Consider the following 27,343-nt stretch of genomic DNA (forward strand, 5'->3'; position numbering starts at 1 on the left):
GTCACAGTCGATGAACCCACATGGACATGTCATTATCACCCACAGTCTGTAATTTTTTTTTAAGATTTTATTTATTCATTAGAGACACAGAGAGAGAGAGAAAGGCAGAGAGACAGGCAGAGGGAGAAGCAGGCTCCATGCAGGGAGCCCGATGTGGGACTCAATCCAGGTCTCCAGGATCGCACCCTGGGCTGAAGGCAGTGCTAAACCGCTGAGCCACTAGGGCTGCCCCACAGTCTGTAATTTACCGCAGACTTGGTGGTATGCATTCTGTGGGTTCGGACAAATGTGTCATGACATGTATTGACACTACAGATGCACCCAGGGTAGTTTCACTGGCCTGCAATCCCTCTATGCTCTGTCTGCCAGTTCAATCTCTCTGCTTGGTGTCTTCGGCTATGAAGCAACCCAGATCCTTTGTAGATCCTGTCCAGCTCACATTTGTGAGGCAAGAAGTTGTCTCCTCATAGACCCCACCTTCTCAAGAGACGTCATGACTCGCTGTCTGGAAAGAGTCACTCTGCTCAGCCCCTCACACCTTCTGAAGCCAGGGTTCTCCCAGTTTTGATCTACGTACACATTCAGTGTAGGGCTTCGTGGCATCTACTTAGTATGAGGCACCAACAGAGATGATGCTTCTGTCCCAAGGTCACAGAGTGTAGGCAGAGCCACGTTCTCTGACAGCCGAGCAGCCTGGCCCAGCATGTAGAGATCAGGGCCCAGATTTATAGAGAGCAGCCAGTTCTGTTTCTCATGCTCAAAGACTCTCTGGGACAGAAGGTTCCTGAAAGGCTGTGGTTCTGTCCCATGACTCAGAAATGACAGTTGTGACTAGTTATTAAGACGACACCTGATGAGCTTGCTTTTTAGGAGGTTAATTAGGACACAGGTGGTGGTCTTATAATCATAGTCATGTAGATACACAACATAATTTGTGGAGGCCACGACAGAAAGAGAGAAACAGATCAATGGTGATTGTAATAACAACAGCTGGTATGTATTGGTTTGGAGAATCTCCTTTTTCCCTGACAACAGTTCTCGGAAGCGGGAACCATTTATTGTATTTAAGAACAGAGAGGTAAGGGGCTCCTGAGTGTCTCAGTGATTGAGCGTCTGCCTTAGGCTCAGGGCGTGATCCCGGGATCCTGGGATCGAGTCCCACATCCAGCTCCCTGAAGAGAGCCTGCTTCTCCCTCTGCCATGTCTCTGCCCCTCTCTCTGTGTCTCTCATGAATAAAGAAATAAAATCTTTTAAAAAAGAAAAAGAACAGAGAAGTCAGCTTGGTGGAGGTTACACAGCGAGGAGCAGGGTCAGAACTGGAACCCAGGTCTGATTCTAGAGCCAACATGCATAGCCACTCCACTGTGCTGTGGTGACTTTAAGACTGAGGTTTTTCTAATTGGTTTTTTCCCCCTTCATCCAGAGTGACGACATCAGGGGTGATGGAGAACATGAAGAAAGTCAAGAAGGTGACCAATGGCTCAGTGGAGGCTCAGGGTGATTGGGAAGGCACCGCATGATGGAGCAGATTGAGGCTGGGACTGTCAAAGAGAACCTCTAATTTATTAATCGTCCTAGTGGTGAGCAGGAGCAGTTGGCACCTCCCGACAGTGACACCACAGAGCACGCGGCTGGGAACAAAGTGCCACGGAATCCTAATTTTTTTACTCTCTCTTATGGAAACTGGATCTGTGGCTGGTTATGGGCAGCTAGAATTCTTCAGATGGGAATGGCGGGGAGGGAGTGCAGACAGCAGGAGGATAAAAGGAAGACTTTGTAATTTATATTTCTCTCTTTTTTAAATTGAGAACTCTCAAGAAATACACAGTTGTGCCCTCAAGTGTGTGGCAGCAGGGAGAGCAGTGGTGGCAGGCAGGCGGGTGGCCGTGCAAGGCTGGGGCTGGTCACAGTTCAGGAATGGGGGATCAGAGGCTGAGGTAGGATACAGAACTTAGAAGGGAAGGGGAACTTTGAGGGACAGAAATGAATGAAATTAGGTTATTTTAGAAAGCAGAGTCAAAACTCAATTTAGTAACTGGAGGCTGCCGCAGGATTCTGGCCCTGAACCCGGATTCTGAAAGTGACCAGGAGCCAGCAGCTCCCGAGGCCCAGTGGTCCTCTCTTCCCAAAAGGCTCTGTTGTCTTAGGGCTGAATATCCCTGTCAGAGTCATGGCTCTGGAATTATGGTGGGAAGTGCTATTCTGGATTGAAGCATATTTGGTGTTGTCTAATGGATAGACAGAAATGTATGTTTAAGCTCAAAAAGCATTATCTAGTAGGATTCCCTTGAACATCTGGCTCCCCCGACTGCCCTGAGCAGGACCACCTCTTTTCCCTCTTCTGTGGCTGTGTCGGTTTTGTGTAATCAAAATATGGAGAGAAACGGGAAGGAATTTCCTTAAAAGGAGCATCTGGGGGCAGAAAAGCTAGTGTTTAAGCAAATATTTGAGTACAAGCAAATTGTCATCATTATAAGTTTTTCCTATAAACCTGGTAGGTTTTCTGACAGGAATGAAATGGGCCTCATCCGTGTCTCCCAAGGGCATGCACTCGAAGAGAACAGGTGTGGTTAAACAGAGCTTTTCTCTCAGGGACTGGAGATGGCGAGCTCTCTCTCAAACTCAGCCAAGGGCCCTTCCAAGCTCTTGGAGCCTGGGGATGGGTGCGGGAGCAGTGGAGCAGCTGGTAGCCGAGTCCTCTAGATCATAAGATGAGCTCAGAAGGTCCACTGCAGCCCAGGGGACGAGGGCTCGGCAGTGAACTCCTACCAGGGTTGTGGTCCCCAGGCCTGAGACCAGAGGAAGAACCGTGGCCTCATGGGGAACGCTCCCCAGGGGTGCCAGGAGCCCACACCTGCGTGGGGGTGAAGGGGCCACTGTCTTCCCGTTGGCTTGGAAGCATCCACCAGAAACTGCAGAACCTGGGAGTTGTGCTCAGCACCCCAGCTTCAGGCACCTGGAGAGTCTGTCCTCAGTTGTTCTTCCCCTGTGCTATCCTCTGTCCTGGACGAGGGAGCAGGAAAGCCTTCTTTCCACGCACGTTCCTCAGTCCTTAGTGCACTGCACAAAGGAGGCTGAGACGTCCCAGCCAGCTGTGCGCTGCCACCCAGTGTCTCCCCTCTTCCCAGGCGGCTGCTCACCTCTCCACAGATTTCAGGGGAGGGCCATGTGTCTCCCCACCTTCAGGAGCAAGGAAGTATGCCCCAAGTATTTATTTAAAAGTCTTTCTTTTTCTGTCTTTTTTCCTTTTTTCTTAAGTGAGGGCTACACGATGGGAGCCTTATGGAAGTTGCAGGGATGATGGGAATATTAAGAGTCTGTTTTCTTGGCGTAAACATAGTCCCGGGACTTCCAAAGTGTCTCATGCTATGACCAACTCCCCCCCCCCCCCCCCCCCCCCCCGCCTTAGGTGCTTCCCTCAGAGGGACACCTTTGCTGTTTATCCTGCGAGCAGATATTCTTGACTAGGCCATGATGACTTCTTGCAAGACCCAGAAGTGTGAGGAAACTTCCCCCCTAGCCAGGGTCCCCACGGGTGTTCTCAATTCACTTGCTGGAAGCAGGGGAGTGAAGAGGGAGGGAGGAAGAGAATAGGTGGGGGTAGCCTCTACCTCCCTGCCACTACCCGAGCCACGCCAGGCCTCTGTCTGCCAGCTCATGCTAATAGCGGCTGATCGGCTGCAGCGGGACAGTCCTGACCCCTCTGAAAGGGAGAGTGGTGATGTCGGAGTACAGGCTAATAAGCAGCTTGTCTGCCCAAGTCCTACACTGAAACTGGCAGAAGGTGTGAAGTGAAGCCCTGTTATCAATAAAAATCAAAACCCCAGCCCAAGATGGGGAAAACTGGTTTTCCCACGTTTGTACAAGTTGTTAGAGTTCTCCATCCTGTAAGATGTCCACGTTTGTACAAATTGTTGGAGTTCTCCATCTGTAAAAATGTCTTCCCTTTCTCCATGTCTCCATCATCTAGTAGCTGTGACTGGCACTCCACTCTCCCCCCGAGGCAAGATGACTAATGAGGTCCAAAGCCAGGCAGTCACCCCTGTCCTTCCAACAGCTCGGTCTTCACCACCACACGCAGCACTTCCACACTTAAGCCCTTCAGTGTTTTGGGGAGCAGGCAGAAAGGATCGGGTGCACATCATAGAGTGATCAGCAGTATTTATAGCCTTGCTTTGTGCTCCTACTCCCTGTTTTTGCCTACGCACAATACCCATGCTTCCTTTGAGACATCTGTGGACTGGAAGTGCGGCTGGCTGTGAAATTGTAGGAAGTAAAGGATCTGTTTTCATGTAATAAAGTGTGTGTATTTTGCTAGAAAATTACTACTTAGACAACAAGAACGATCATTGATCTCTTAATTTTGGCTTTTAACAGTGGCCAAAGACTTCGTCAGTCTATTTCTTGGTTCCTTGATGCTTTAAAATTTCAGTAAATGCATTTTAACCTGCTGAATACAACTCTGGTGAATAGGTGGCCCATTCTCCCGTTAGGAGCTGCTTACTCTGCTGTAAAAGATGGTTTCTCAGATCATAGCTTAAGTCAGTTCAGTTTTCTTCCAAGAAACAGCTCTGGAGTAAAATGTCCAGGTTTGGTTTCTCCTGGACATATCCGGGCAGCCACAGCAGCATTGCCTCATGTTCTGTGTGCCTGTTGTGGCAAGATTTCTGTTCCTGCATTATGATCTCCTCAGGATATCTCTGCTCCCTTGTTCCACAACTGGCCGTCCCCTCCCTCTTCTCCCCTCCCCCTTCTCCCCCTTCCCCTCTTCCTCAGCCCACAGCTATTGATTCCACATAGGCTCAGTCTGGGAACATGGGCTGAAGGCTTTGGTGCACTGCAGCATTTTCTCCCAGTAGCTGTGAAGGATATATTTTCTAACCCAAGGAGAATTTTATCAAGAGCATACATACTAGTGCTGCATGTTACGCTTTGGACCCCCACACTAAAATATATTCTTGTTTAATACTTGAGAGGCTGTTGCCAGGAGCCAGTCCTTACAGACCGAGAAGCGTGTGAAAAATGCCTGTTTGAATTGTGAGTGGCGTCCTGGCCATCTCCCACATCCTGAAGCATCTTCTCCAAGGAAGGCTCTCAGAACATTAGATGGTCTGCTGAAGTGGTTGGTGCTGCTCTATACACCCTGTGGAACAGTAAGACCGTTCATGCTGATAAGCTGCTGGATTTCACAAGAAGCAGATCCCAGCCCCCTCCTCAGCCCGTTTCCACATGCCACACTCACCCCTTTGCTTTCTTCTGACATCTGGCCTTTTAACAGATCGAGAATGTACCAAGTCCATGATGCCTATAGCTGGCCTGCTGCCTGCTTCTCCCATTCAGGATTCAGTAAATGAGTAGGTTCCCCACTAAAGAATTTAGGCTCTGACTTGGTACTTCTTGGTATATTAAGATGTCTTCATCTGGAACATACTGTATGTTCTAAGAAGTTGCTCTTTACTCCAGGTTTCTCCAGGGTGTTTTGGGCAGGAAGTCTAAAAAGAGGCCCACCTGAGTTGATGCTAGTACTTGTTGCACCTGAAATGTAGCTGAACACTCCAGGTTTGGTGAACTGAACATTCCAGGTTTCCCCCAGGGCTTCTCTGCAGTCTGGCAGCGCGTCTGTGCCCCCCATGTGTGGTTTATGCTTAAAAAACATGTTTCTCGATGGCTCTCTGTTAGGGCATGGGACATTCATAAGCCCCGAGCTACCGTGTAAGGAAGGCAGCCTGGTTTAGAGGGACAAAGCGGTGTGGGAGCAAGGATCTGGTCGTGCTACATAGGGACTGTTGAGGTTCTGGGGGCAGGTAATCTGCAGGCAGGCCGTTTGGGAAGGAGAAGTTCTAGACAAAGTCAATAAGGTCTGACATGAGACAGAAAAGCTAACTCACTTCAAAGACAGCTTATTTTAGGGCAGGCTCTGGGGTTTTGTGGTGGGCAGCCAAATCAGACAGGAGGACCAGTGGGGCAGCCTTCTTAGCATAAGATACTTATTACGAAAGGATCTCCAAATCCTGGCCACACAAGGGGGCAGTTCTTGACGCCTTAAGCCTCTTTTGCTGACCATAAATTGGATTTGCCTGGTCATGTGATCTCAAAAGAAGCCAGACACATCGAATCCAGAAATAAGTTTCATTTGGGGGAGAAAATGCCTGTAAATATCATTTACTTTCCAGGTTGGGATGCAGGAATTTTCAGTATTTTTTTTTAACACTGATGATCATTGAAGAGTATTTATGTAAACATATAATGGGTGGGGGTTCTGATCAGGGTGACATATGGGATGGGTTCTCTTGCTGTGATGCAGACATGTAAAATAAAGATTCTCTGACAGAAATGTATGTTTGTAATCCTGCAGGGAGTCACTGACTCCTGGCTGCTGTCTCTCCTCCCGCTCATCATTTTTTCCTTTGTGATTCTTGTTCATTAAATTAGTTAACTGCCTCCCACCTGCTCGCACTGACAACAGTGACTCCTACTAGAGAAGTTCTGCATACCTCAGCAGGCCGTGTCGGCTGCACCCCCTGGGGGCTCGGTTCTGGAACAGACTTGTTTTCCCATGCCCTGCCTCTGAGTTGAGGCCAGTGGGCGCCTTCCAGAGCAGGACCTGCACGCTGCTGCCTGCTGCCACTGGAGGGGAGGTGACCGCGCAGCCTCAGGGTGAGGCACTCGCTGCCACCGGCTCTCTGACGCTGCTTATCAAGCAGGCTGCCAGTTTTCCCACATCAGAATCATAGAAATCCGGGACTGTAGATGCAGAACATTTTTAGAAGTCGTGCAATCCCAAACCCCTTGTTTTATTACAAATTTTTTTTTAAGTTTTTTTTTTCTTTTTCTTTTTTTTTTTTTAATGATAGACATAGAGACAGAGAGAGGCAGAGACACAGGCAGAGGGATAAACAGACTCCATGCCAGGAGCCCGATTCGGGACTCGATCCCGGGACTCCAGGACCATGCCCTGGGCCAAAGGCAGGCGCCAAACTGCTGAGCCCAGGGATCCCCACTACAAATGTTTTAAACTGAGGTGTCATTTAACATACAGTAAAATTCACCCTTTAAATGTACAGTTGGTTGAGTTTGGACAGATGTGTATATGGTTCTGTAGCCTCCACCATCATCAGGACAGAGCATTTCCAATCCCCATAAAGTTGCTTCGTGCCCCTTCTCAGCCAGAACCACCCCATCCCTGGAATGGCCACACCACAGCTCTGCGGTTTTAGAGCGCTGTGTGAATAGAATCCTACAGTATGTCCTTCGTGTCTGGCTTCTTCCACAAGGCATACTGTTTTGTGGTTTATCACTCCAGTGCTCTGGCTTTACAGCTACAAAAATAAGGGCTAGAGAAGGTTTGCCCCTTCTCAGGTCTGCTGGCTCCAGCCTTGGTGAGGATTAAGCCCTCATTCCTCATGGCCTAGACATTCGGGGCTGGGGATGGGGTTTACAATCCATGTTATTTGGCCTGAGTTTTCTGGTTCATGTTCGTGCCTCAGGACCCTCTGGGGTCCTCGGATTACCAAAGGTGTCTGTGGAATGAAGCATGAGGAGTAGGATGGGCCTTCTAGTGGGAGAATCCCAGGAATCAGGCAGGACTCCCAGGAGTGAGAGCTGCGGGGGCATCCCAGAAAGGGGCAGCCAAGAGAAGGTGTGGAAAGGACCTTAGGGACCACCTGAACCAGTGCTTCTCAAACTTGAGCAAGCATCCGCCCTCTGGAGGGCCCAGAGTCTCCCATGGGACCTGAAAAGTAGCACTGCTAGCAAGCTCCAGATGACACACTGAGAACCACCTCTGGGAGCCAGCCAGCTCCCTTCTGGAGACGCCTCAGTCACATCGCTGGCACGTCTTCCCTCAGCTGGAGCTGCAGTGAGCAGCGAGACCACTCTGGCCCTGGGCCTGCCAGTGGGGTGACCGTGCTCAGCAATGAGGGGTGCTAGCAGGGGCTTGGGGGCCCAGCTGAACTGCTTTTTTTTTTTAATTTTTTTTTTTTATTTTGTTTATGATAGAGAGAGAGAGGCAGAGACACAGGCAGAGGGAGAAGCAGGCTCCATTCACCAGGAGCCTGACGTGGGATTCGATCCCGGGTCTCCAGGATCGCGCCCTGGGCCAAAGGCAGGCGCGAAACCGCTGCGCCACCCAGGGATCCCTGCTTTTTGATCAGCATTGGCTTCCTGCTCCCCAACAGCCAGGCTAGGGCTTCCCCCAGTTGGAAAGGCAGTCCTCTGGGCCTGGAGCCGTGGGGCCTGCAGCCCAGGACTGGGGCTTGTGTCGAGAAGGCCTCACCTGCTTTCCCCGTTCTGGTGAGATGCAGAACAGGCCAAGTCGGGAGCCTAGCTGAGAGTTGCCACTGCTTCCCCGGCTCAGGCGCCTGGTGAAGCCCTCCCTGTGCCCACATGAGCCTGTGGATGTCCTGTCCTTCCCCAGGAATCCGGCAGACGGCCAGCCACACATGCCCCCCACCCTCCCGCCCCAGCTACGGAACAGGGGCGGGTAAGACCTTCCTCATGCGCACCTGGTTCTTCTGCAGTGCTCCTGAGAATTTGCAGGGCTCCTGGGCACCAGCCTGGCCTCCACCTGGAGGGAAGTTGGCTCCGCAGTCTGGAGACTGCTGTTTAGTGGGCTGGGGTGACATGCTCAGGAGCAGTGCCTTCCACGGCTCCTGCCAGTTTGCAGGGGAATGCTGACCTTGAGAAAATGAGGAACCTGCTCATTAGAACAGATCTGCAAGGACTGAGCCAGAGGCGCCTCGGTCACTCAGGGGTGAAAGTAGTTCTACACGCACTCGTGTTTCTGGGGAGCCTGGTGTTGCGGGTGTATGTGGGGAGAAGTATGGGCCATGCTGGGGGCCCTGCCACCACATCCTCCTGTCTCCCCTCTCACCCTTCCCATTTTAACAGGCCCCTTCCCATCACAGTACAACTCCTTTGACTTTTGCATTCAAAACAACCCAAATCTCCCTAGGCCACCAGAAGCCCCCCCACCCCGGCTCAGACCAAACCACCCGAGTGTGCTTCACCTCCCAGCCCCCCAACCCCCAGCCAACTCCCTGCAGCCTGGTTTCCACCATCCAAAGTCACCTGTAACCTCTTGGGACTGGGTTACTATCTGTGGGGACTTGAGGGACTCTTCCCCTCTTGAGACGCACCCTCAGTCCCCACTGCACCGCACACAGCATCACCTCCTACTGGCCAGGTTAGACTTCCAGCCGCTTCCTTCTCCCTCTAGTTGCATGTCCACTGTTGGGTTCCTGTGGCCACTGCCTTGGTGTTAGGTTCTTCGACAGTGTCCCCGCTCTGGCCCTGGCAGCTTCCTCCATTCCCCTGTGCTCTGCGCCCAGAGTGTTATTTCTAGCCTGGGACTGCTTTGAGCCCCTAGTGGCTTACCCAGCTGCCTCCTGGGCTGTTTTAAAAGCACTTCAAAGCCACACTTTCAAAATGAATTTGCCACATCTCATGTCCTTGTACGTGTGATCCAGGCCAAAAGCCCGGGCCTTACCCTTGACCCTTTCTTATCCCCCACCCCATCCTAGTGCACCCCCCTGCCTCCCCACTAATGCTGCCCAGGCCAGCTACCCTCACCTTCACCTGGATTACACCACCAGCCAGTCTTCCTGCTGGCAGCCTGGACTCCAGTCTTGCCCCACTTTCAGCCTTTTGCCATGACTCAGCCAAGGGATTTTTTAAAAGTGTCTACCTACTGTGTTAGTACAGAGACACAAAAGTGAGAAGGAGGATAAAAGATCAATATAGAAAAATTAACTGCATTTCTATACACTTGTAGTGAAAAATCCAAAAATGAAATAAAAATGAAATAAAAGCAATTCCATTAAAAAAAAAAAAAGCAATTCCATTTACAGTAGCATCACAAAGAGTAAAATCCTTAGGAACGTGTTTAACAGAAGTACAAAACTTGCACTCTGAAAACCAAAACATTGAAAGAAATTAAAGGAGATCCAAATACATGGAAAGCCATCCCTTATTCATGGAGTAGAAGACAATATTGTTAAAATAATAATATTCCCAAATTAATCTACACATTCAGGCAATTTCTACCAAAATCCAGACTGACTTCTTTGCAAAAATTCACAAGCTGATCCCAAAATTCATCTACAAATGCAAAGGAACCAGAATAGCCAAAACAATCTTGAAAAAGAAAAGCTGATAGACTCCCACATCTCAATTTCAAAACTTATTATAAAGCTGTTAGTAATCAAGAGAGTGTGGTACTGACATAAGTATAGATGTATACAGATCAATGAAATAGAACTGAAGTCCAAAAACAGACCCACACATTCATGCTCATTTAATATTCAGCAAGGGTGCCAAAACATTTCAATGGGGGAAAAACAACCAAAAATCTTTTTATTTAACCAATGGTGCAGGGACAACTGGATATCTACATGCAAAAAGTCCATGTGTAGCCCTACTTCACACCATATACTAAAATTACCTCAAAATGGATCATACACCTAAAACTACAAAACTCTTAGAAGGAAGTGGATACGTTTTCATTACCTTGTGTTTTGGCAAGGTTTCTTAGACATGACACCAAAGCATAAGCAACAAAAGAATATAGATCAACTGGACTTGATCAAAATTAAAGCTTATGTGCTTCAAGGACACATCACCAGGGAAAAGACAACCAATTACTTGCAAATCATGTATCTGATAAGAGTCTCAATTCTAGAATATGTACAGATCTCTTACAACCCAATAAAAAGAACCCGCTTTAAAAATGAGCAACATCTGAATTTCAGAGTTCATACATGTTGTAACGCATATCAGAATTTTATTCCTTTTTAAGGCTGAATAATATCTCATTGTATGTAGAGACCACATTTTGTTTGCTCATCCATCCACCGATGGACACTTGGATTGCTTTCACTTTTTATTGTGAATAATGCTGCTGTGAACATGAACATACAAATATCTGTTCACGTCTCTGCTTTCAGTTCTTTGGGATATATACCCAGAAGTGGAATTGCTGGATCATAGAATAGTTTTGTGTTTAATTTTTTGAGGAACTGCCATACCATTTTCCACAGCAGCTGCACCATTCTACATCCCCACCAGCAGGGAGTGCACAAGGGTTCCAATTTCTCAACAGTGCTTATTATTATTTTTAAATTTTTAATTATTTTTATTATTATCAATAGCCATCTTAATGGCCATGATTTGGTACCTCATTGTGGTCTTGATTTACATTTCCTTAATGACCAGTGATGTTGAACATCTTTGTATGCTTATTGGCCATCTGTATGTCTTCTTCAGAGATATAAATATTCAAAGCCTTGGCCCAGTTTTATTTTATTTTAGTTTGGTTTTAATTATGGCAAAATACACATAACATAAAATTTACAATCTTAATCATTTTTTAGTGTGGAGTCAGTACATTTGCTTTGTTGTGCAGCCAATCTCTAAAACTTTTCATCTTGCAAAACTGATATTCAACCCCATTAACCAACCACTCCCCATTTTCCCCCACCCACTAACCCCTGGAAGCCACGATTCTAATTTTCTGGCTCTATGAATTTGATATAAGTGCCTTGTGTAAATAGAATCCTATAGTATTTGTCTTTTTTTGTGAGCATGATGTCCTCAAGGTTCCCTTTGCCCATTTTGAAGTTTTTTGTTGTTGTTGAGTTATAGAAGTTCCTTATATACAGTAGATTTTAGTCCCTTATCAGCTATATGATTTGCAAATATTTTCTCCCACTCTGTGTATTGCCATTCATTCTTGATAGGTTCTTTGATGCACAAGAGTTTTAAATTTTGATAAAGTCCAATTTATTTTTTCTTGTATTGTCTGTGCTTTTTTAAAATTTATTTATTCATGAGACACACACACACACACACAGAGAGAGAGAGAGAGAGAGAGGCAGAGACACAGACAGAGGGAGAAGCAGGCTCCATGCAGGGAGCCCGATGTGGGACTCGATCCCAGGTCCCCAGGACCACACCCTGGGCTGAAGTCGGTGCCAAACCGCTGAGCTACCCAGGCTGCCCTGTCTGTGCTTTTGACATCATAAACAAGGAATCACTGCCAAATCCACTGTCATGCTTTCCCTCTATGTTTTCTTCTAAGATTTTCATAGATTCAGCTCATAGGTTAGGTCTTTGATTCATTTTCAGTTAAATTTTGTATTTAGTGTAAGACAAGGGTTCAACTTCATTCTTTTGTATGTGGAGATCCACTTTTCCCAGCGCAGTTGGTTGAAAGGACCATCCTTTCCCCACTGGATGGTCTTGGCATCTGAATAGGCAGCCAGCAAGCATAAGAAAAGATGCTCAACATCATTATTCACCAGGGGACTGTAAGTCAAAATTAGTGAGATACTGATTCACCTCCACTGGTGTGACTATAAAAAAAGACAGGGACGCCTGGGTGGTTCCGCAGTTGTGCGTCTGCCTTCAGCTCAGGGCGTGATCCTGGAGAGCCAGGATCGCGTCCCACATCGGGCTCCCTGTGAGGACCCTGCTTCTGCCTCTGTCTGTGTCTCTGCCTCTGTCTGTGTCTCTCATGAATAAATAGATAAAATCTCTTTTTTAAATTTTTATTTATTTATGATAGTCACACAGAGAGAGAGAGAGAGAGAGGCAGAGACACAGGCAGAGGGAGAAGCAGGCTCCATGCACCGGGAGCCCGACGTGGTATTCGATCCTGGGTCTCCAGGATCGCGCCCTGGGCCAAAGGCAGGCGCTAAACTGCTGCGCCACCCAGGGATCCCTAGATAAAATCTTTTTTAGAAAAAAGACATAATAACATAAGTGTTGGTGAGGATGTGGAACAGTTGGAACCCTCATACACTGCTGATGAGCATGTAAAATGATGCTTTGGAAAAATCTGGCAGTTCCTCAAAAGATTAAGCATAGTCACCACATGACCCAGCAATTCCACTCCTAGATACACAATCAAGAGAAATGAAAACAGATGTCCACACAAAGACTTGTATATAGATGTCCATAGCAGCATCATTCCTAAGAGCCAGATAGTGGAAATAACCCAAATGTCCATCACTGATGAATGCATAAATAAAGGTGGTCTACCCAAAGAAATGACATAAAAAGGAATGAACAACTGACACCTACTACAACATGATGGACCTTGACAGCATTTATACTAAGCCAAAACAAGCCAGATGCAAAAGGCCACCTACTGTATGATTCCGTGTATATGATACGTCTACAATAGGCAAGTCTGTAGAGATAGAAAGTAAGATTAGTGGTTGCCAGGGGGTGGGGGTGTGTGAGCACAAGGTGTCTTTCTGGAAGTGGTGAAAATGCCCTAAAATTATGGTGATGGTTGTACAACTCTACAAAAATACTAAGAATCATTAAATGGGTGAATTGTATGTGAATTCTATCTCACCAAAAGCTGTTCAAAAAATACAGTGATCTAAGCTGAGAGGTGTCTGGCAACATAGAGCTGGGCCCCCAACCTCACCTAGGACAAGAACAGCTCCAGGGAGGAAGTACCATCCTGTATAGGATGAATTAACTCAATGAAGCAAGGGGGTAGACAGGTGTTCATGCAGGGGGATCAGCATGTGCTAAGGCTGGTGATGAGAGAGAGCCTGGCATATCTGGACAAATCTAGTGGAGCTGGAACCATGAGCGGGAAGTGGGGAGCAGAGAGATGAGACTAGAGAAGCAGGTATGGTTGCATGAGGAAGCCCTCTGCTAGAGCTTGGACTTGCCTCCGAAGACAGTAGGAAGGCACTGGAAGCTTTAACAGGGAAGTAATATGGTCAAATGGCACCATGATCAGCACACTGGTAACTAGCACAGAGGAGTGACATGGGGGCATCTCTTGGCTGCCACTCTCTCTGGTTTTCATCCCCTTTTCTCTACCTCAGATCCAACCTCTAATTTCTTAGGATTCTGGTTTGAGTGAGACCCCACATTCCTGGCTCTAGACTTGGGCCCTGATTGGTTTTGTTTTTTTAAGAGATAGAGAGCACATGATTGGGGGTGGGGAATGAGGAGCAGAGGGAGAGGGAGAGAATCACAGGCAGACTCCATGTTAACCACAGAGCCTGAGGTGGGGCTCAATCTCACAACCCTGAGACCATGACCTGAGCAGAAATCAAGAGGCAGATGCTCAACCGACTGAGCCACCCAGGGTGCCCATAGCCCTCATTGGTTTAAACTGATCAGCACGTTCCTTATCTCCTGCTGCCCCTACATTGATTGGTTCGAGACCAGACACATGACCTCCTTCGGGCCATCTGGGCCAATGAGACACCCATCTTGGAATCTTGGTTGACAAGGTAGAGAGGAAATGGGTCACTTTTAGCAGGATGTGAGCAACGGGGAGGCCCTGAGCTGCTGTCTGTAGGCAAATTGGAGAACATTGCTCAGAATGGCCCCAACACTGAGGAAGCAGGGCGGGAAACGAAGAGAGGAAATTCAGTTCCTCTCTCTCATAGCCTGGAGCCTGGATCAAGCCTTGCCTGAAAGCAGATACTGCCCGACTTCTGAGTTACATGAGTCAGTAAAGTTCTCTTTTGCTTTAGCCAGTTTTGGTCACGTTTTCTGTTATTACAAAGTGCTTGCCAGAAGCGATGCACAGGGCCTTTGCAGTCTCCCCGGAAGGTCCAAGAGGACTGCCCATAAAACGCTGGGGCTGAATTCTGAAAGATGAGGAGGAGGTAATTAGCAAGGTAGGTGGAAGGGCTGTCATGGAGAGAAGGGATGATTTATACAGTGTCTTTCCTGAGGACTTACTAATGACATTCATTCATTACCAATGCCTGGAAGGCAGACAGCCAGGGGGGATTTCAGTAGCCTGTCAGACAGGAACCCTGAGCCCAAACCCACAATGAGCACGAGAGGGGCCCTGAACCAGGACTGACTGGCACTGAATCCGCTCATCTGCCCTCCTTGCTCACAGGTGTACCGTCCAAGGTGAGGCCCCAAGGGGTCCATGGACATGCCCATGGCCACACAGCAAGGGCTGGACCTGGGACCCAGGTGTGCTGTTTCCTGTGTGCAGTCCTTTTCTCTCCCCCCTTGGGGTTTGACTAGAAGAAACAAACCTTTCAGGGCCGAGCCTGGGAAAAGCTGATTTTGCTGTTTTGGAGAAAAAGTTCACTTACCCCATCTGGAATTGATCCCAGCCCTCTTCCCTGGAGGCCCCTGGCTATGGCTCTGGCCCCTTCACTGTCAAGGACCTCATAAAGCCCATCCATGGGGGGCCTCATTGATTTTCTTTTTTAAAAGATTTTATTTATTTATTCATGAGAGACACAGAGAGAGAGAGAGAGAGAGAGGCAGAGACACAGGCAGAGGGAGAAGCAGGCTCCACGCAGGGAGCCCGAAGTGGGATTCGATCCCAGGTCTCCAGGATCAGGCCCTGGGCTGAAGGCGGCGCTAAACCGCTGAACCACCTGGGCTGCCCCAAGACAGAATTATTAACAAGGCTGTATTCACTTGGGAGGGGATTGCAGGCCACACAGCAAAATGGGAGAATCCGGGGCCACTCTGGCAGTAAAGGGTCTAGTTCCTGCAGGGCTTTCCCACCCATGGTCCGATGCTTCCAGAACTTCACTCCCAAACTCAGCCCTGTGCCCCCATCTACTACCAGTGAATTTACCCTATATCCTAATTTCCAACATTCCCAGAAACCACGTGAAGACCCAGGCTGAGCCCCCATGGTGGGCAGGAATCCTGCGCATGGAGCTCCAGGCTGGGCGTGAGCATGGACTTCCCTGGGCAGGGGGCGGGGGGGGGGGGGGGGGGGTAGGGGGTGCCCACTGTCAGCATGTTGCTGATGGCCTGAGGCCACTGCGAAGGAAGGCTTTAAGGATCCACTACAATCCATGGTTGTCTACTGTTTGCTGGACCCCAGGAACCAGCAGGGGGGCTACGAGCAGGAGCGGTCCCCACCCTGAGCGCCCCCAGGGCTGTTTGGAGGAAGGAGCTATGGGGAACTCACTCATCCAGGCATCAGTAAGTCCTCGGCAGCCCCAAATCATGCGGATCCCCTGCCTTCTGCTGGCGTTGGTGAGCTGTGCAACCAAACAGAGTGACACATATATGGGTCTCAGCAGAGCACACATCTCTTTGTACCCAGATTCCATGATGTTTTTGCACCACAGAGTGAGCTCTCAGGCTGGGGCGCCAGACAAGCCTGACTTGAATCCCTCTGGCCAGTCAGCAGCTGTGTGACCCCGGCTCAGCTGCACGACCTCTCTGGGCCTGCCTGCCTATCTCACAGGATCCTGCCAGGGCGCAGGGGCTGTTGCATGGGAAGTTCTTGGCTTACTGCCTGGCACCCTGTAAGGGTGCTGCAAAGTGGTGGCTGCTGTTGTTACCCTGGGACCTGCACTTTACCAAGTTCGAGTCTGAAAGCAAAAGGACCACAAGAGAGAAAGATTCTATCCCTGTCAGTTCTGACCCTCCAAGACTGGACCCCAACTCAGAATAGTTAAAGCACACCGCGTCTCAGCTGGAAGGAACGTTGAAGCCCCTCCCTGTACAGACAGGGAGACTGAGGTCCAGAGGGTGAGCATTGTCCAGGTTTGCACGGGAAACTAGTGGGCCTGGAACCCAGGACAGAGGTCTGGATCCAGAGTCCTGGATCTCGTATGTGATTGACCCCCAGGAGACAGACGGACTTAAAGTCATGGCCAAAGAGGAGGTAAGGGGCCGAGGAGTCGCCGCCCAACCACCCGTCACTGTGGTCTGAGTTTCCTCTCCAGGTTGGGTCCTGGGCAGGGGGCAGCAGCAAGATGCACATAGTCCGGGCTTCATAGGCTGCCCCGCACCCCAGAGACAGCTGATGTATGGAGGCCGGGTCCCAGAGGCCATCAGGGGCTCTCCTCAGAGCGGCTCCTGGCATCTGCCCAGGAGTTCCTATCCTGCTCCCCACACCCTGGCTCAGCCTGGGATGAGGAGGGGCTGGGCCTGCCTCAGAGGCCAGCCGGCATCTTGCTGAAGAGCTGGGGACTGGCCAGGTGGCGGGCAGCTCCGGGCACCGAGGGTATTCATGGACTCTTGGCCTTGGGCCTGCAGGAAAGCTGCTCCTCCTCCCCACTCCTGCTCTGAGCGTGTCTGAGCTTGACCCTGGGGGAGCCCAATGGCTCCTAGAGCATCTGGCAGGAGCCACGGGACACAGCATCCTCCACTCTCCCATCTGTAAGATGGGCACATTGGACCGGGTGGTCTTCAAAGTCGTGGCTCCCAGCTTTGAGGATTCTTCAATTCTGCGGCTGGTGGTATCTGGGGAGTCAGGCCAGCTCCCCTTCAGGGAGGGCAGACCTCTGAAGCCATAACTACTCGACCTGACCCTGGATGGCTGGAGCCGATTGGGCCGGGGGCAGGCACCTGACTCAAGGGGGCCAATCAGATCCTCTCTCCCAGAATTGGTCTCTAAGACTCACCAGTCAGGCTGGTGGGCAGGTGCTGGAGGGAAGGAGAGACCCAGCCTGGGGCAGGAGGCCCTGGGGAAGCTGGGGGGATGCCTGGCCATTTACTGGATCTGCCCCCACCTCCAACGCTCACTCCCCTTTCTTTTGGGAGAAGCATCAGGTCATCTTGTGGGGAGACCCCCCTTTGCCCACTGAGGGCAGCCTGGAGGGCTTTCCATCCTCACGTCCAGTATGGTCCCAAGACCCCAGCACGGCCCACAGAGCCTCTCAGGACTGAGCACGGGGCCGTGGAGGAGGGGAAGTGGCCAGAGCTTCTGGCAGCTTGGGGACACTCTTTCCTTGTTTTTTTTTTAAATTTTATTTATTTATGATAGTCACACGCAGAGAGAGAGAGAGAGAGAGAGAGGCAGAGACACAGGCAGAGGGAGAAGCAGGCTCCATGCACCGGGAGCCCAACATGGGACTCGATCCCGGGTCTGCAGGATCGCGCCCTGGGCCAAAGGCAGGCGCCAAACCGCTGCGCCACCCAGGGATCCCTGTTTCCTTGTTTTTGCCTGGAGATCCCACATCCTGGAGATTCGTGGGTCCCACTCCTCCTCTGGGAGCACTGCTGTACAGATACACTGAGCCAGTGCTGCTGCCATTAAGCAGCTCTGGGCTCTGTTGCGGGCAACAGTGGGGCCCCGGAGGCTTCCTCCCAGGGGTGTCTTTCCCCCCAGGTGCCCTGGCTTGTCTCCTGTCCTTCTGGGACAGCAGGGGGCACGTGGCCAGCTGCCAGCCTGTGGGAAGGGCCTCACCCAAGACCCTCACAGAAAGCTTCAGTGCTTGGTAGGTGAGGTCCAGAGAAGGTACGTCTCCAAGCGCAGCAGCAGGGATGATGAGGACTACAAGGCCTGCCCATTAGTGGCTGTCCTGCAGCAGGCTGGCCACACACTCCAGCAGGGAAGACACCCCCTCTCACTTCCCCAGGGAGAACCGAGGAGGGAGGCCTTTGTCCCCAGGCCAGATGGGCTTTGCACCTGTTCCTCGTTCATAAATGGACTCACTCAGCTGTTCCGTGACTCCGATGACTGGGGGAACCTGCTTCAAGCCCACAGACAGCCCAGCCAGGCAGCAGGCTCCCCCTCAAGGGCACCAACGTCCCCACTTCCAAATGAGGAACCCGAGGTTCAGAGAAATCACAGGCCTGACCCCAGATCACACAGGCTGAAACAGCTCTCAGACTGCTGGTTAGAGTCCTTCCCCCAGAGGCTTAACTAAATGATTGCTTTTTCCCTTTGTCAATAACAATGTTAATATTATTAAAATAAAATGTTATTCACCAATAATAATAGCCAATGTATACTGAGTGGCAATGTATACTGTGTGTATTTTACACACATCACCTCACTTGATTCTTACAATGACCTTGTGGGGAGGTGGCATCTTTATTATGCCCATTTTGCAGATATGGAAACTAAGGCTTCAGGAGTTTAAGTAACTCCCCTAAGGCCACACAACCAGTAAGTGCAGTCAGCTTCAGGGTTGTGCTAGCCACCTTTTCACCTGCTTCCCTCAACAGGGAGGAAGTGACTTCCATGGATCCTTAAAACTCAAGGCTAGCCAGAGGGCCCAGTGAGGGCATGCCTGCGAACATACCTACTAAAGGCCAGATACTTCACCTCCATCCCCTTAACCCTCGTCAGAGTTCAGTGTTGCCCCATTTACCTTAAGGGAATGCTCTCCCCATCATTTCTCCCAGGGTGGGCGAGGCTCCTAAAACAGGGGGTCCCTCAGGGTTATTTTATTCCACAGAACAACAGTTCTTCAAATGCTAATGGAAGTTAAGGGGGGAAAATGCATTGGTCAAGTAAGAGTGGAAAATAAATAAAATAGATTCCTTCCCTGCAGGATTTCTCGGGGCCTTTATGATGCTCACATACATCTTGACTTGTGGACAGAGTGGTTCATAGTATGGCTATTCCCCCACAAGCGTCATACGGGGGAACCCTTCTTCCCCTGGGACACATATATCAGAGAGATTGGCTTTTCTTCAGGAGGCACTGAGTTACATACATTTGACACCTTTTCTAATTGGAGAAAAATATGATGAAAACTTTTTTTTTAAAGATTTTATTTATTCATGAGAGAGATACAGAGAGAGAGAAGCAGAGACACAGGCAGAGGGAGAAGCAGGCTTCATGCAGGGAGCCTGAATGTGGGACTCGATCCTGGAACCTTAGGATCAAGTCCCCGACCGAAGGCAGGCGCTAAACCCCTGAGCCACCCAGGGATCCCCCTGATGAAAACTACTTAATTAAAATACCCAATGATGTACATAGATTTTTTTTCTCCCACAGTTCAGATCATCTTATAGATTTCTGAAATCTTTCTGTGGTTTGTGTGTGTGTGTGCTATAAACATATCTATAACATGTGAATAGGTTTTGGCGCTGTGCTATAATTTAATGTTGTTTGGGATTCCATGATAAGCAGGTGAATCCCTCATTTGGGATATGTAGACCACTTCCACTTTTTGTTGTTTTTATAAATGCTGCTGCAGTAACATCTTTGAGGCTGAACATTCATATAGATCTCTAATTGTTGGCTTAGGATCATTTCCTAGAAGTGGAACTGCTGAGTCAGAGACTATGGATATTTATTGCCAAACTGTTCTTTAGAAAGGATGTACCAACTTGCACCCTGCTTGGCAATGTCTGCATGCCCATTTTCTTGCTCCTTTGCCAACACTGGGTATGATTATTAACTTTTTCTTTTGTCACCAATTTGTGCTTTTTTGATGGCATGTATGGGATAGCTCTCCTGTGGCCTGGCCACTTGCATTTACTCCCGTATTGCCTGATCGGGTTCTTTCCCCAACTTTCTACTGAGAGCTCATCTTTTCTTATTGGCTTAGAAAGTTGTTTTAGTTTTTTTTGTTTTTAGTTTTTTTTGTTTTTGTTTTTTAAAGATTTTTATTTATTCATTCACGAGACACACAGAGAGGCAGAGACACAGCCAGAGGGAGAAGCAGGCTCCCCGCAAGGAGCCAGATATGGGACTCGATCCCAGGACCCCAGGATCACGACCTGTGCCGAAGGCAGACGCTCAACCACTGAGCCACCCAGGCGCTCCCCCACCCCCCCTTTTTTTTTTTTAAGATTTGTATTTCTTCATGAGAGACACACACAGAGAGGCAGAGACATAGGCAGAGGGAGAAAGCAGGCCCCATGCAGGGAGCCCGATGTGGGACTCGATCCCAGGACCCTGGGATCATGCCCTGAGCTGAAGGCAGGTGCTCAACCACTGAACCACCCAGGTGCCCCGGCTTAGAAAGTTCTTAATAAGTTAAAGATATAACCTCTTTGGGCAGCCGGGGTAGCTCAGTGGTTTAGCACCTGCCTTTGGCCCAGGGTGTGACCCTGGAGTCCCAGGATCAAGTCCCACACTGGGCTCCCTGCATGGAGCCTGCTTCTGTCTCTGCCTTTCTCTCTCTCTCTCTCTCTCTCTCTCTCTCAAGAATAAATAAAATCTTAAAAAAATATATTACCTCTTTGTCCTGTGCTTGTGCAAAGCATCTTTGATCCTTATAACCCTGCCCATGAGAAGATCAGATTGGATTATGAGATGGGAAGTGATCTGCCATAAGCCACACAGTACAGAAGGGAAAGGGACAGGACCAAGACCAAGGGGTCTTATGCTCCATGCTGGGGGTTCAGTGGGACCAATTTTTAGCACCCTCCATTCCCAGCAGCTGACTCTGCCCTGGGCATCCTCTGTTTGTACCCCTGATCCCCACCAGGCCGTGGAAAGGAAAGGACTTCCCTGGACACACCTCCTTTTCATATAAAGTGCCTCAAACCCAAGGACCAGGTGCCTGTGGGCAGCTGTACCTCAGGGGAGCTTGAAGTTACCTGGAGGAGTCAAGAAGGCTCCATGGAGGTGATGTTTATGTGGGGACTTGAAGCGACATTCAACAGTGCTGCCCTAGAAGAAATATTATGTGAGCCACATGTGCTATGTTAAAAGTTAAGATATTGAGGGACACCCGGGTGGCTCCATGGTTGAGCGTCTGCCTTCAGCTCAGGTCGTGATCCCGGGGTCCTGGGATGGAGTCCCACATTGGGCTCCCTGCGGGGAGAGGCAGACTCTTCATTCTCCAAAGAATGAAAATTTAAAATCTTTTGCTTTTTAAAGATTATTTATTTGTTTATTCTTGAGAGACACAGAGAGATAGAGGGGCAGAGACACAGGCAGAAGGAGAAGCAGGCTCCATGCAGGGAGCCTGATGCGGGACTCGATCCCAGGTCTCCAGGATCACACCCTGGTCTGAAGGAGGCGCTAAACCGCAGAGCCACCCGGTTGCCTGAAAATTTTAAATCTTAAAAAAAAAAAAAAAAAGTTGATATCGAAACTTTGCATCCAAAATAGTACTCATTCCATATATCATTGCATTTTTAAAAATATTAATGAGGGATTTTTCATTCCTTTTTTTTGGGTACAAACCTTGAAAATCTCCTTTGGACTGGCCACCTTTCATGTGCTCAGTGGCCTTTGTGTGGGAGGGGTCCCTGCACTGGACACTGCAGGTTTAGGCCATCACTATACTCTAGGAGGAGAAGGGAGGGCCGCCCTGGAGGAGCAAGCCCTGTGAGAGGGAGCAAGAGGGGAGTCAGGAGACAAAACGGCTTTGAGAGACGGCAGTGGCTTGATCAGCCTGGCCGGGGGTGGGGCACAGAGGAAGGTGTTCAGCCTTGATGTCTACTCAGGGAGTGAAATCCAATGGACTAGGTGCAGAGGATGGATCTAGATGGATCTAGAGGGTCCATGTGGAGAGCAGGGTGTCCAAGACGTTTCAGATTTCTGGCTGGAGTCAGAGTATAGGAGAAGCCATTTATTTGCCCACGGAGAGAAGATTCTTTTTTGGGGAAGAGGGGAGTTTGATAAGTTATGTTTCTGGCCTGATGAATGAGGGACACCCACATGGACACACCCCACAGCAACCTGGATACACACACAGGCTGAGACTTGGGAGAGACTGGGCTGGAGCTGCTAATCTGGCCCGGGAGGTAACAACGCCAAGGACGCAGTGGCGCAGGGAATATTTAATCCAGACTCTGCCTACCACAAGTACGTCACTTTTGTTCCCCAAGGGCTTTCTGGAAGAACTACTGAGCAAGCTTCTGGGGTCACTCTTCCAGGCGAGCTCATAAAACAAGACAAGGGACTCTCTGCTGAAAGGCAGGGCAAGGACCAGAGGCTGGGTTAGGATGCAGATTCCCAGGTCATGCCCCCACCCCGTTCAGCTCTGCCCCTTCTGGATGGGGCCTGGGCAGCTGGGTCACCGATCAGTGCCGGCAGGTGATTCAGGCAGGCACCTTCCCTGGGCTACCTGCAGAGGAGCAAAATGACTCTATCAAATGTTTGTCTTATTCAGAAGCACTGTGATTATTATTATTATTATTATTATTATTTTGTGTGTGTGTTTATTATTTTTAAAGATTTTATTTATTCATTCATGAGACACAGAGGGAGAGGCAGAGGCTTAGGCAGAGGGAGATGCAGGTTCCCTGCCTGGGGAGCCCAATGTAGGACTCGATCCCAGGACCCTGGGATCATGCTCTGAGCCGAAGGCAGATGCTCAACCACTGAACCACCCAGGCGTCCCTAAAAGCAATGTGTTCAATTGTAGAACACAATCTGTATAAAATACAGATGAATTTCTGGAATTAGTCATGACGGTTGCACAACCCAGCGAACCATACACATTAAAACAGTGAATTTTATGTTATGCAAATTATATCCCGAGTTTTTTAAATGCAAGGAAAAATACAAATGAGGGCAGAAAATAAAGTGACTTGCATTCCCACCGATACTGGTAACAAGTGATAGAACACTCTGGAGGCAGAGCCTTCAGATTGCTTTTCACAAGTGTACGTAAGTTAATTTCTATTACTTTACACACGCTGGTTTATAACCCTTGGGGAGCCACCCTCAACCCCCCCATCCAGGGACCCATCCCTGTCCCCAAGGGCTCAGTCCTCCATGCTCTCCTTGCCTACCCTCCCTCCTTAGTGACCTTATCCTGCTGTGTGGCTTACAATCCCAGCTCTATCAGGATGGCTCCCCAGCTCATCCCCGCGGCCTCCATGTCCCTGAACTCCAGACGCTGACATCACCTGCTTCTGGGGCCTCATCCAACATGCGTCCATACTTCTCACGACCAGAGCTGGACTCCTGCTCTTGCCGCCTCCATACTTGTCCACTCCCCATGTGAGCAATGGACATCCCACTCTAACAGTTGCTCAGGTCAAGATCCTTGGCATTGACCTTGACTCCCTTCTCTTTGTCCTACACCCCCCATCCAGTCCATCAGGCTATCCCACTTTCGCACTATAACCTGAGTCTAACCAGTTCTCTCCATGTCCTGGCCTGCCTTGCTGGACCCGGCCACCACCCTCCCTGCTGACCAGGGAGGGGGTCCTGATTCTGCCCATGCCTGCAGGGATCCCAGGGCTGGGAGCAGCAGCCAAGGGATCCAGTTAAATACCAACAGATTCTGGGTCTGACTTACCTCCCACCTCTCCCTGGCTCTCCAAGCCCCTGCGAGGCCACATGTGGGCCACGGGGCTCCAGGGCAGGGTCTGGGCACTGCTCCCCCTTCTCCAGGCCTTCCTCCCAATTCCTTGCAGAATGGGTAGGAATGGGTTCCTTCCAGCTGGCAAGTATGTGCCCATCTGAAGGATTCCTGCGGTCTGAGGCTCCATCCAGCGGAGGCCATCTAGGAAGAGGAATCGGGAATGGGCCCTGTTTGGAGGTAGGAGGCGGCATCTGGGGGCTGAGAAGCACTCGCAGCCCTGGTCAGGCTTTCTCTGTCTCCTCAGGTCCTCTGTGGACTCTGGACCCCTTGGGGTCTGTGCCAAAGCGGGGAGAAAAAGAAACCCTGCCCACCGCCTCATCCTTGCCTCTTCCTCCCATGCTCTGTGCACCCTCAGCACCTTTCTCATCACAGAGGTTTGCTGAGTGACCACGACAAGTCAAGTGCCTTCTAGGTGTTACAGGTACAACCACAAATGAGAACCCTGTCCTCAGGCGGCTCACAATACAGGGGATGAGACACACAAAGAATCATCACAACCAATGAAAAGAAGATTAGGTCTGCAGGGCTTGCAAAGGAGAAAAGGATACAGCTGGTTAGGAGGAAGGAAAGGTCCCCACACACTGACACTATAGATGGGGTGGCCAGGGAAGGCCATGGGGACTCTCTCTCGCCTCTCTCCATCCGGGTGGAGCCTTGGCCACTGGCCTCAGCCTCAGCTCGGCCTGGAGGACCCCTGCAGGGGAAGGCCACCTGCAACCCCCACCTGGAGGCCAGAGAAGTAGAGAAAGCAGATCTGCCCCTGTCGCCCCTCTGCTTAAAGCCCTGAGGCCCACCCAGCTCCTTGCTGAGTCGGCAGGCGGGTGCCCTCTGGCCCTGACCCTTGCCTGTAGTTTCAGATTGTACCCCCTGCGCCTGCGGCCCTGTGCACTGAGAGGGGCTCCCCCTCGGGCTCAGGTCTCCCAGGCCTGGCATAGGCGGTCCCAATCGCCCCCTCCGTCCTCAGGGCTTGGAGGTCACCTTCCCGCACCCCCCCAGGGGAGGCACCCCCACCGGACAGGTGACATCTTGCCGCGGGGAGGGCCGGACCGCCTGTCCCATTCACCCGCGGGGGCCCGGCGCCCAACAGATCTGCGTCGAATGAATGAGTTTCTGGGCGCAGAGCCTCGGCCTCATTCACATCAGATCTTCCGGGCCCTCCCCTCCCGCCACCGCCACCCCCACCGCCACCCCCACCGCCCCGCGCCCCGCGGCGCCGCGGGGGCCGGGGCGGAGGGCGAGGGTGAGCGCCCCCTCCTCCGCCGGCCGGTCGGGGTCCGCGGGGCGCGGGGCGCGGGGCGCGGGGCGGCGGCGCAGGCCCGGCCGGGGGGTGCGGGGCGGGAGGTGGCGCCGGGCGCTGAGTGGCGGCTCCGGGCCCACCCCCGGCGCGCCGGTGCGAGCGGGAGGCGGGAGGCGGGAGGCGGGAGGCGGGAGGCGGGAGGCGGGGAGCGCAGGGGCGGCGGCGAGAGGCAGCGCAGCAGCGAGCATGTGCCGCGGAGCCCAGTAACCAGGGACGACCGCGGCCACCCCGCGGCCGCGTCCGCGCCCAGCCCAGCGCAGCCCCGCGCCGCGGCGCCCGGACGGCCCGGGCCTGCGAGCGGCCGCCCCGCGCCCCCGCCCCGGCCCCGGCCCCCGCCCCGGCCCCGGCCCGGCCCCCGCCCCGGCCCCGGCCCCGGCCCCGGCCCCGCGCCGCGCCCAGGGGGGCCGAGGCGCCGCCAGCCGCGCGGGCCCGGCGCAGACAAAGGCGCGGCCCCGACCCGGCCCGGCCCGCCCGGCCCGGCCCGCCCCGGCCAGCCGCTCCCGCTGGGCGCCCCGACGGGGTCCGGCCGGGGGCGGGGGCCGCGGCCGCCGACGATGGGGAAATCCAACAGCAAGTTGAAGCCCGAAGTTGTGGAGGAGCTGACCAGGAAGACCTACTGTGAGTGCGAGGGCGCGCCCGGACCCCCGCCCCCCGCGCCCTCCCCCTCCCCCCGCCCCTGCCCCCCCCCCCCCCCCGCGTCCCTCCGCGGCCGCGCCCGCCGCACCCCGCCCTCCGCCGCTCCCCGCCCCGCCTGCGCGCCGGCCCCTCCGCGGCCCCGGCCGCGCCCCCCGCCCCACACCTGGCCCCATTGTTCTAGGGCGGCCCTCCCCGGCCGCGCGCCCGGGCCGCCCCCGGGCCGGCAGGACCGACTCCAGCCCCGCGACCCCCGCGGCCCGCTGCCGCAGCGCTGTCGGCCGGCGCCGGGCTGTGCCGGGCCGAGGGGGCCGGGCGGGGCGGGGGCTCCCGGCTGCGCGGCGGCTGGGGCCGTGCGGAGCCGACTGGCACGAGCGCAGCGGGGTGGGTGATTCATGCATCACGATGCCGCCGCCGCCGCCGCCGCGAGGTTGGCCTGTCGCCCCCTCCCTGGCCCGAATCGTGTGCGTTGCGGTGGGAGCGGGGCGAGACTTGCCGGAGAGCTGGAGGCGGCGGTGGCGGCGGCTCGCGGTCCTGGGCGCCGCGGGGCTGCGGGACTTACAGGGTGCATTCTCCGCTGGCCCCCATCTCACCTCCCCCTCTCTAGCCCTGTCTGCCACACTGGGAAATGGGGGGTGATCTGGGCTGTCTCAACAGGTCACCGCCTGGGGCACCCCCAAGAGGAGGGTCTGCCCATTTCCGACTTCTCCAGAGCTGGCTTCTTGCGTCTCTCCACCTGGCCCCAACTTCACAACCGTCCTGTCCCCTCCTATCTTCGGTTTCTCCAGTGAAGGACTTCTCCTGTCCCTGCAGCTCTTGGGGGACACCCCATGCAGCTTACCAGGGGTTCATGGCACTGGAGATCCTCTTGACCCCATGCTCTCTCTTTTGGGGGACGGGGAGAAGGATGACTGCATGGTCTGGAAGGGCTGGTGCCTGGGTGTCTGACTTGGGAGGGCGCACCAGCCCGGGTGTGGGTTGGAATTCAGAACCCATACCTGGGCAGCAGCGTGGGGCCAGCCCCTCTGCTGGAGATTGACTGGCAGCCTCTGCGTGGATGGAAGCCGGGGAGGCAGCTTCTGGTGGTGCATTGCACAACCTCTGCCCCCCCCCCCCCATCGGTCTTCTGGGCACGTTGGCAGGTCTGGCCAAGCTCACACTTCAGCTCCATGCCCCTCGCCCCCATGTGCTTAGAACAATGGGGGCTTTCCTGAGTGGGTGCTAGTCTGCTGAGGGGTACTGGTCCTTCTCCAGTGGAATTCTCCAGCAAAGAGCTCACATTCCAGGAGCTGGTCCTGGAAGTGTTGAGGCCCCAAGGACTGGGACTCTCTCCTTACTGCTCTTAGCCTCTTTCCTGGGGGAGCCGATGGGTTGTGAGGGGATGGGGTGGCCCTGTTCGGCTGCTGTTCTGTGAGATTTGCTGGGCCTTCC

General features: G+C 52.1%; 2 protein-coding genes and 1 long non-coding RNA gene across 7 annotated transcripts in view; 2 read left to right on the top strand and 1 right to left on the bottom strand.

Annotated features, from left to right (window-relative positions):
- GPR107 (G protein-coupled receptor 107) overlaps positions 1 to 17,723 on the top strand; it is a 91,175-nt gene extending 73,452 nt beyond the window's left edge. For 2 of the 5 annotated variants that reach the window (XM_041724384.1, XM_041724385.1), the window contains one exon: positions 1,425 to 6,335. In XM_041724384.1, the coding sequence (XP_041580318.1) occupies positions 1,425 to 1,521 (97 nt within the window). In that variant the 3' untranslated portion in view covers positions 1,522 to 6,335. Of the gene's footprint in view, positions 1 to 1,424; positions 6,336 to 15,615; positions 15,687 to 15,842 lie in introns of those variants that run through there. The other 3 variants (XM_041724383.1, XM_041724381.1, XM_041724382.1) reach the window with 3 other exon arrangements.
- Positions 17,724 to 21,664: 3,941 nt separating this feature from the next.
- LOC121473733 lies at positions 21,665 to 27,072 on the bottom strand. The gene is made up of 4 exons (XR_005983214.1): positions 26,754 to 27,072; positions 23,917 to 24,123; positions 21,849 to 22,734; positions 21,665 to 21,723 (listed from the first exon to the last, which is right to left on the bottom strand). It is a non-coding gene; the product is annotated as an uncharacterized LOC121473733 (long non-coding RNA).
- NCS1 (neuronal calcium sensor 1) overlaps positions 25,760 to 27,343 on the top strand; it is a 48,559-nt gene continuing 46,975 nt past the window's right edge. Inside the window, exon 1 of the mRNA XM_041726390.1 lies at positions 25,760 to 25,897. Within this exon, the coding sequence (XP_041582324.1) occupies positions 25,834 to 25,897 (64 nt within the window). The 5' untranslated portion in view covers positions 25,760 to 25,833. The remainder of the gene's footprint in view (positions 25,898 to 27,343) is intronic.

The sequence above is a fragment of the Vulpes lagopus genome, chromosome 12 (assembly GCF_018345385.1).
Source record: "Vulpes lagopus strain Blue_001 chromosome 12, ASM1834538v1, whole genome shotgun sequence".
Classification (NCBI taxonomy): Eukaryota; Metazoa; Chordata; class Mammalia; order Carnivora; family Canidae; genus Vulpes; species Vulpes lagopus.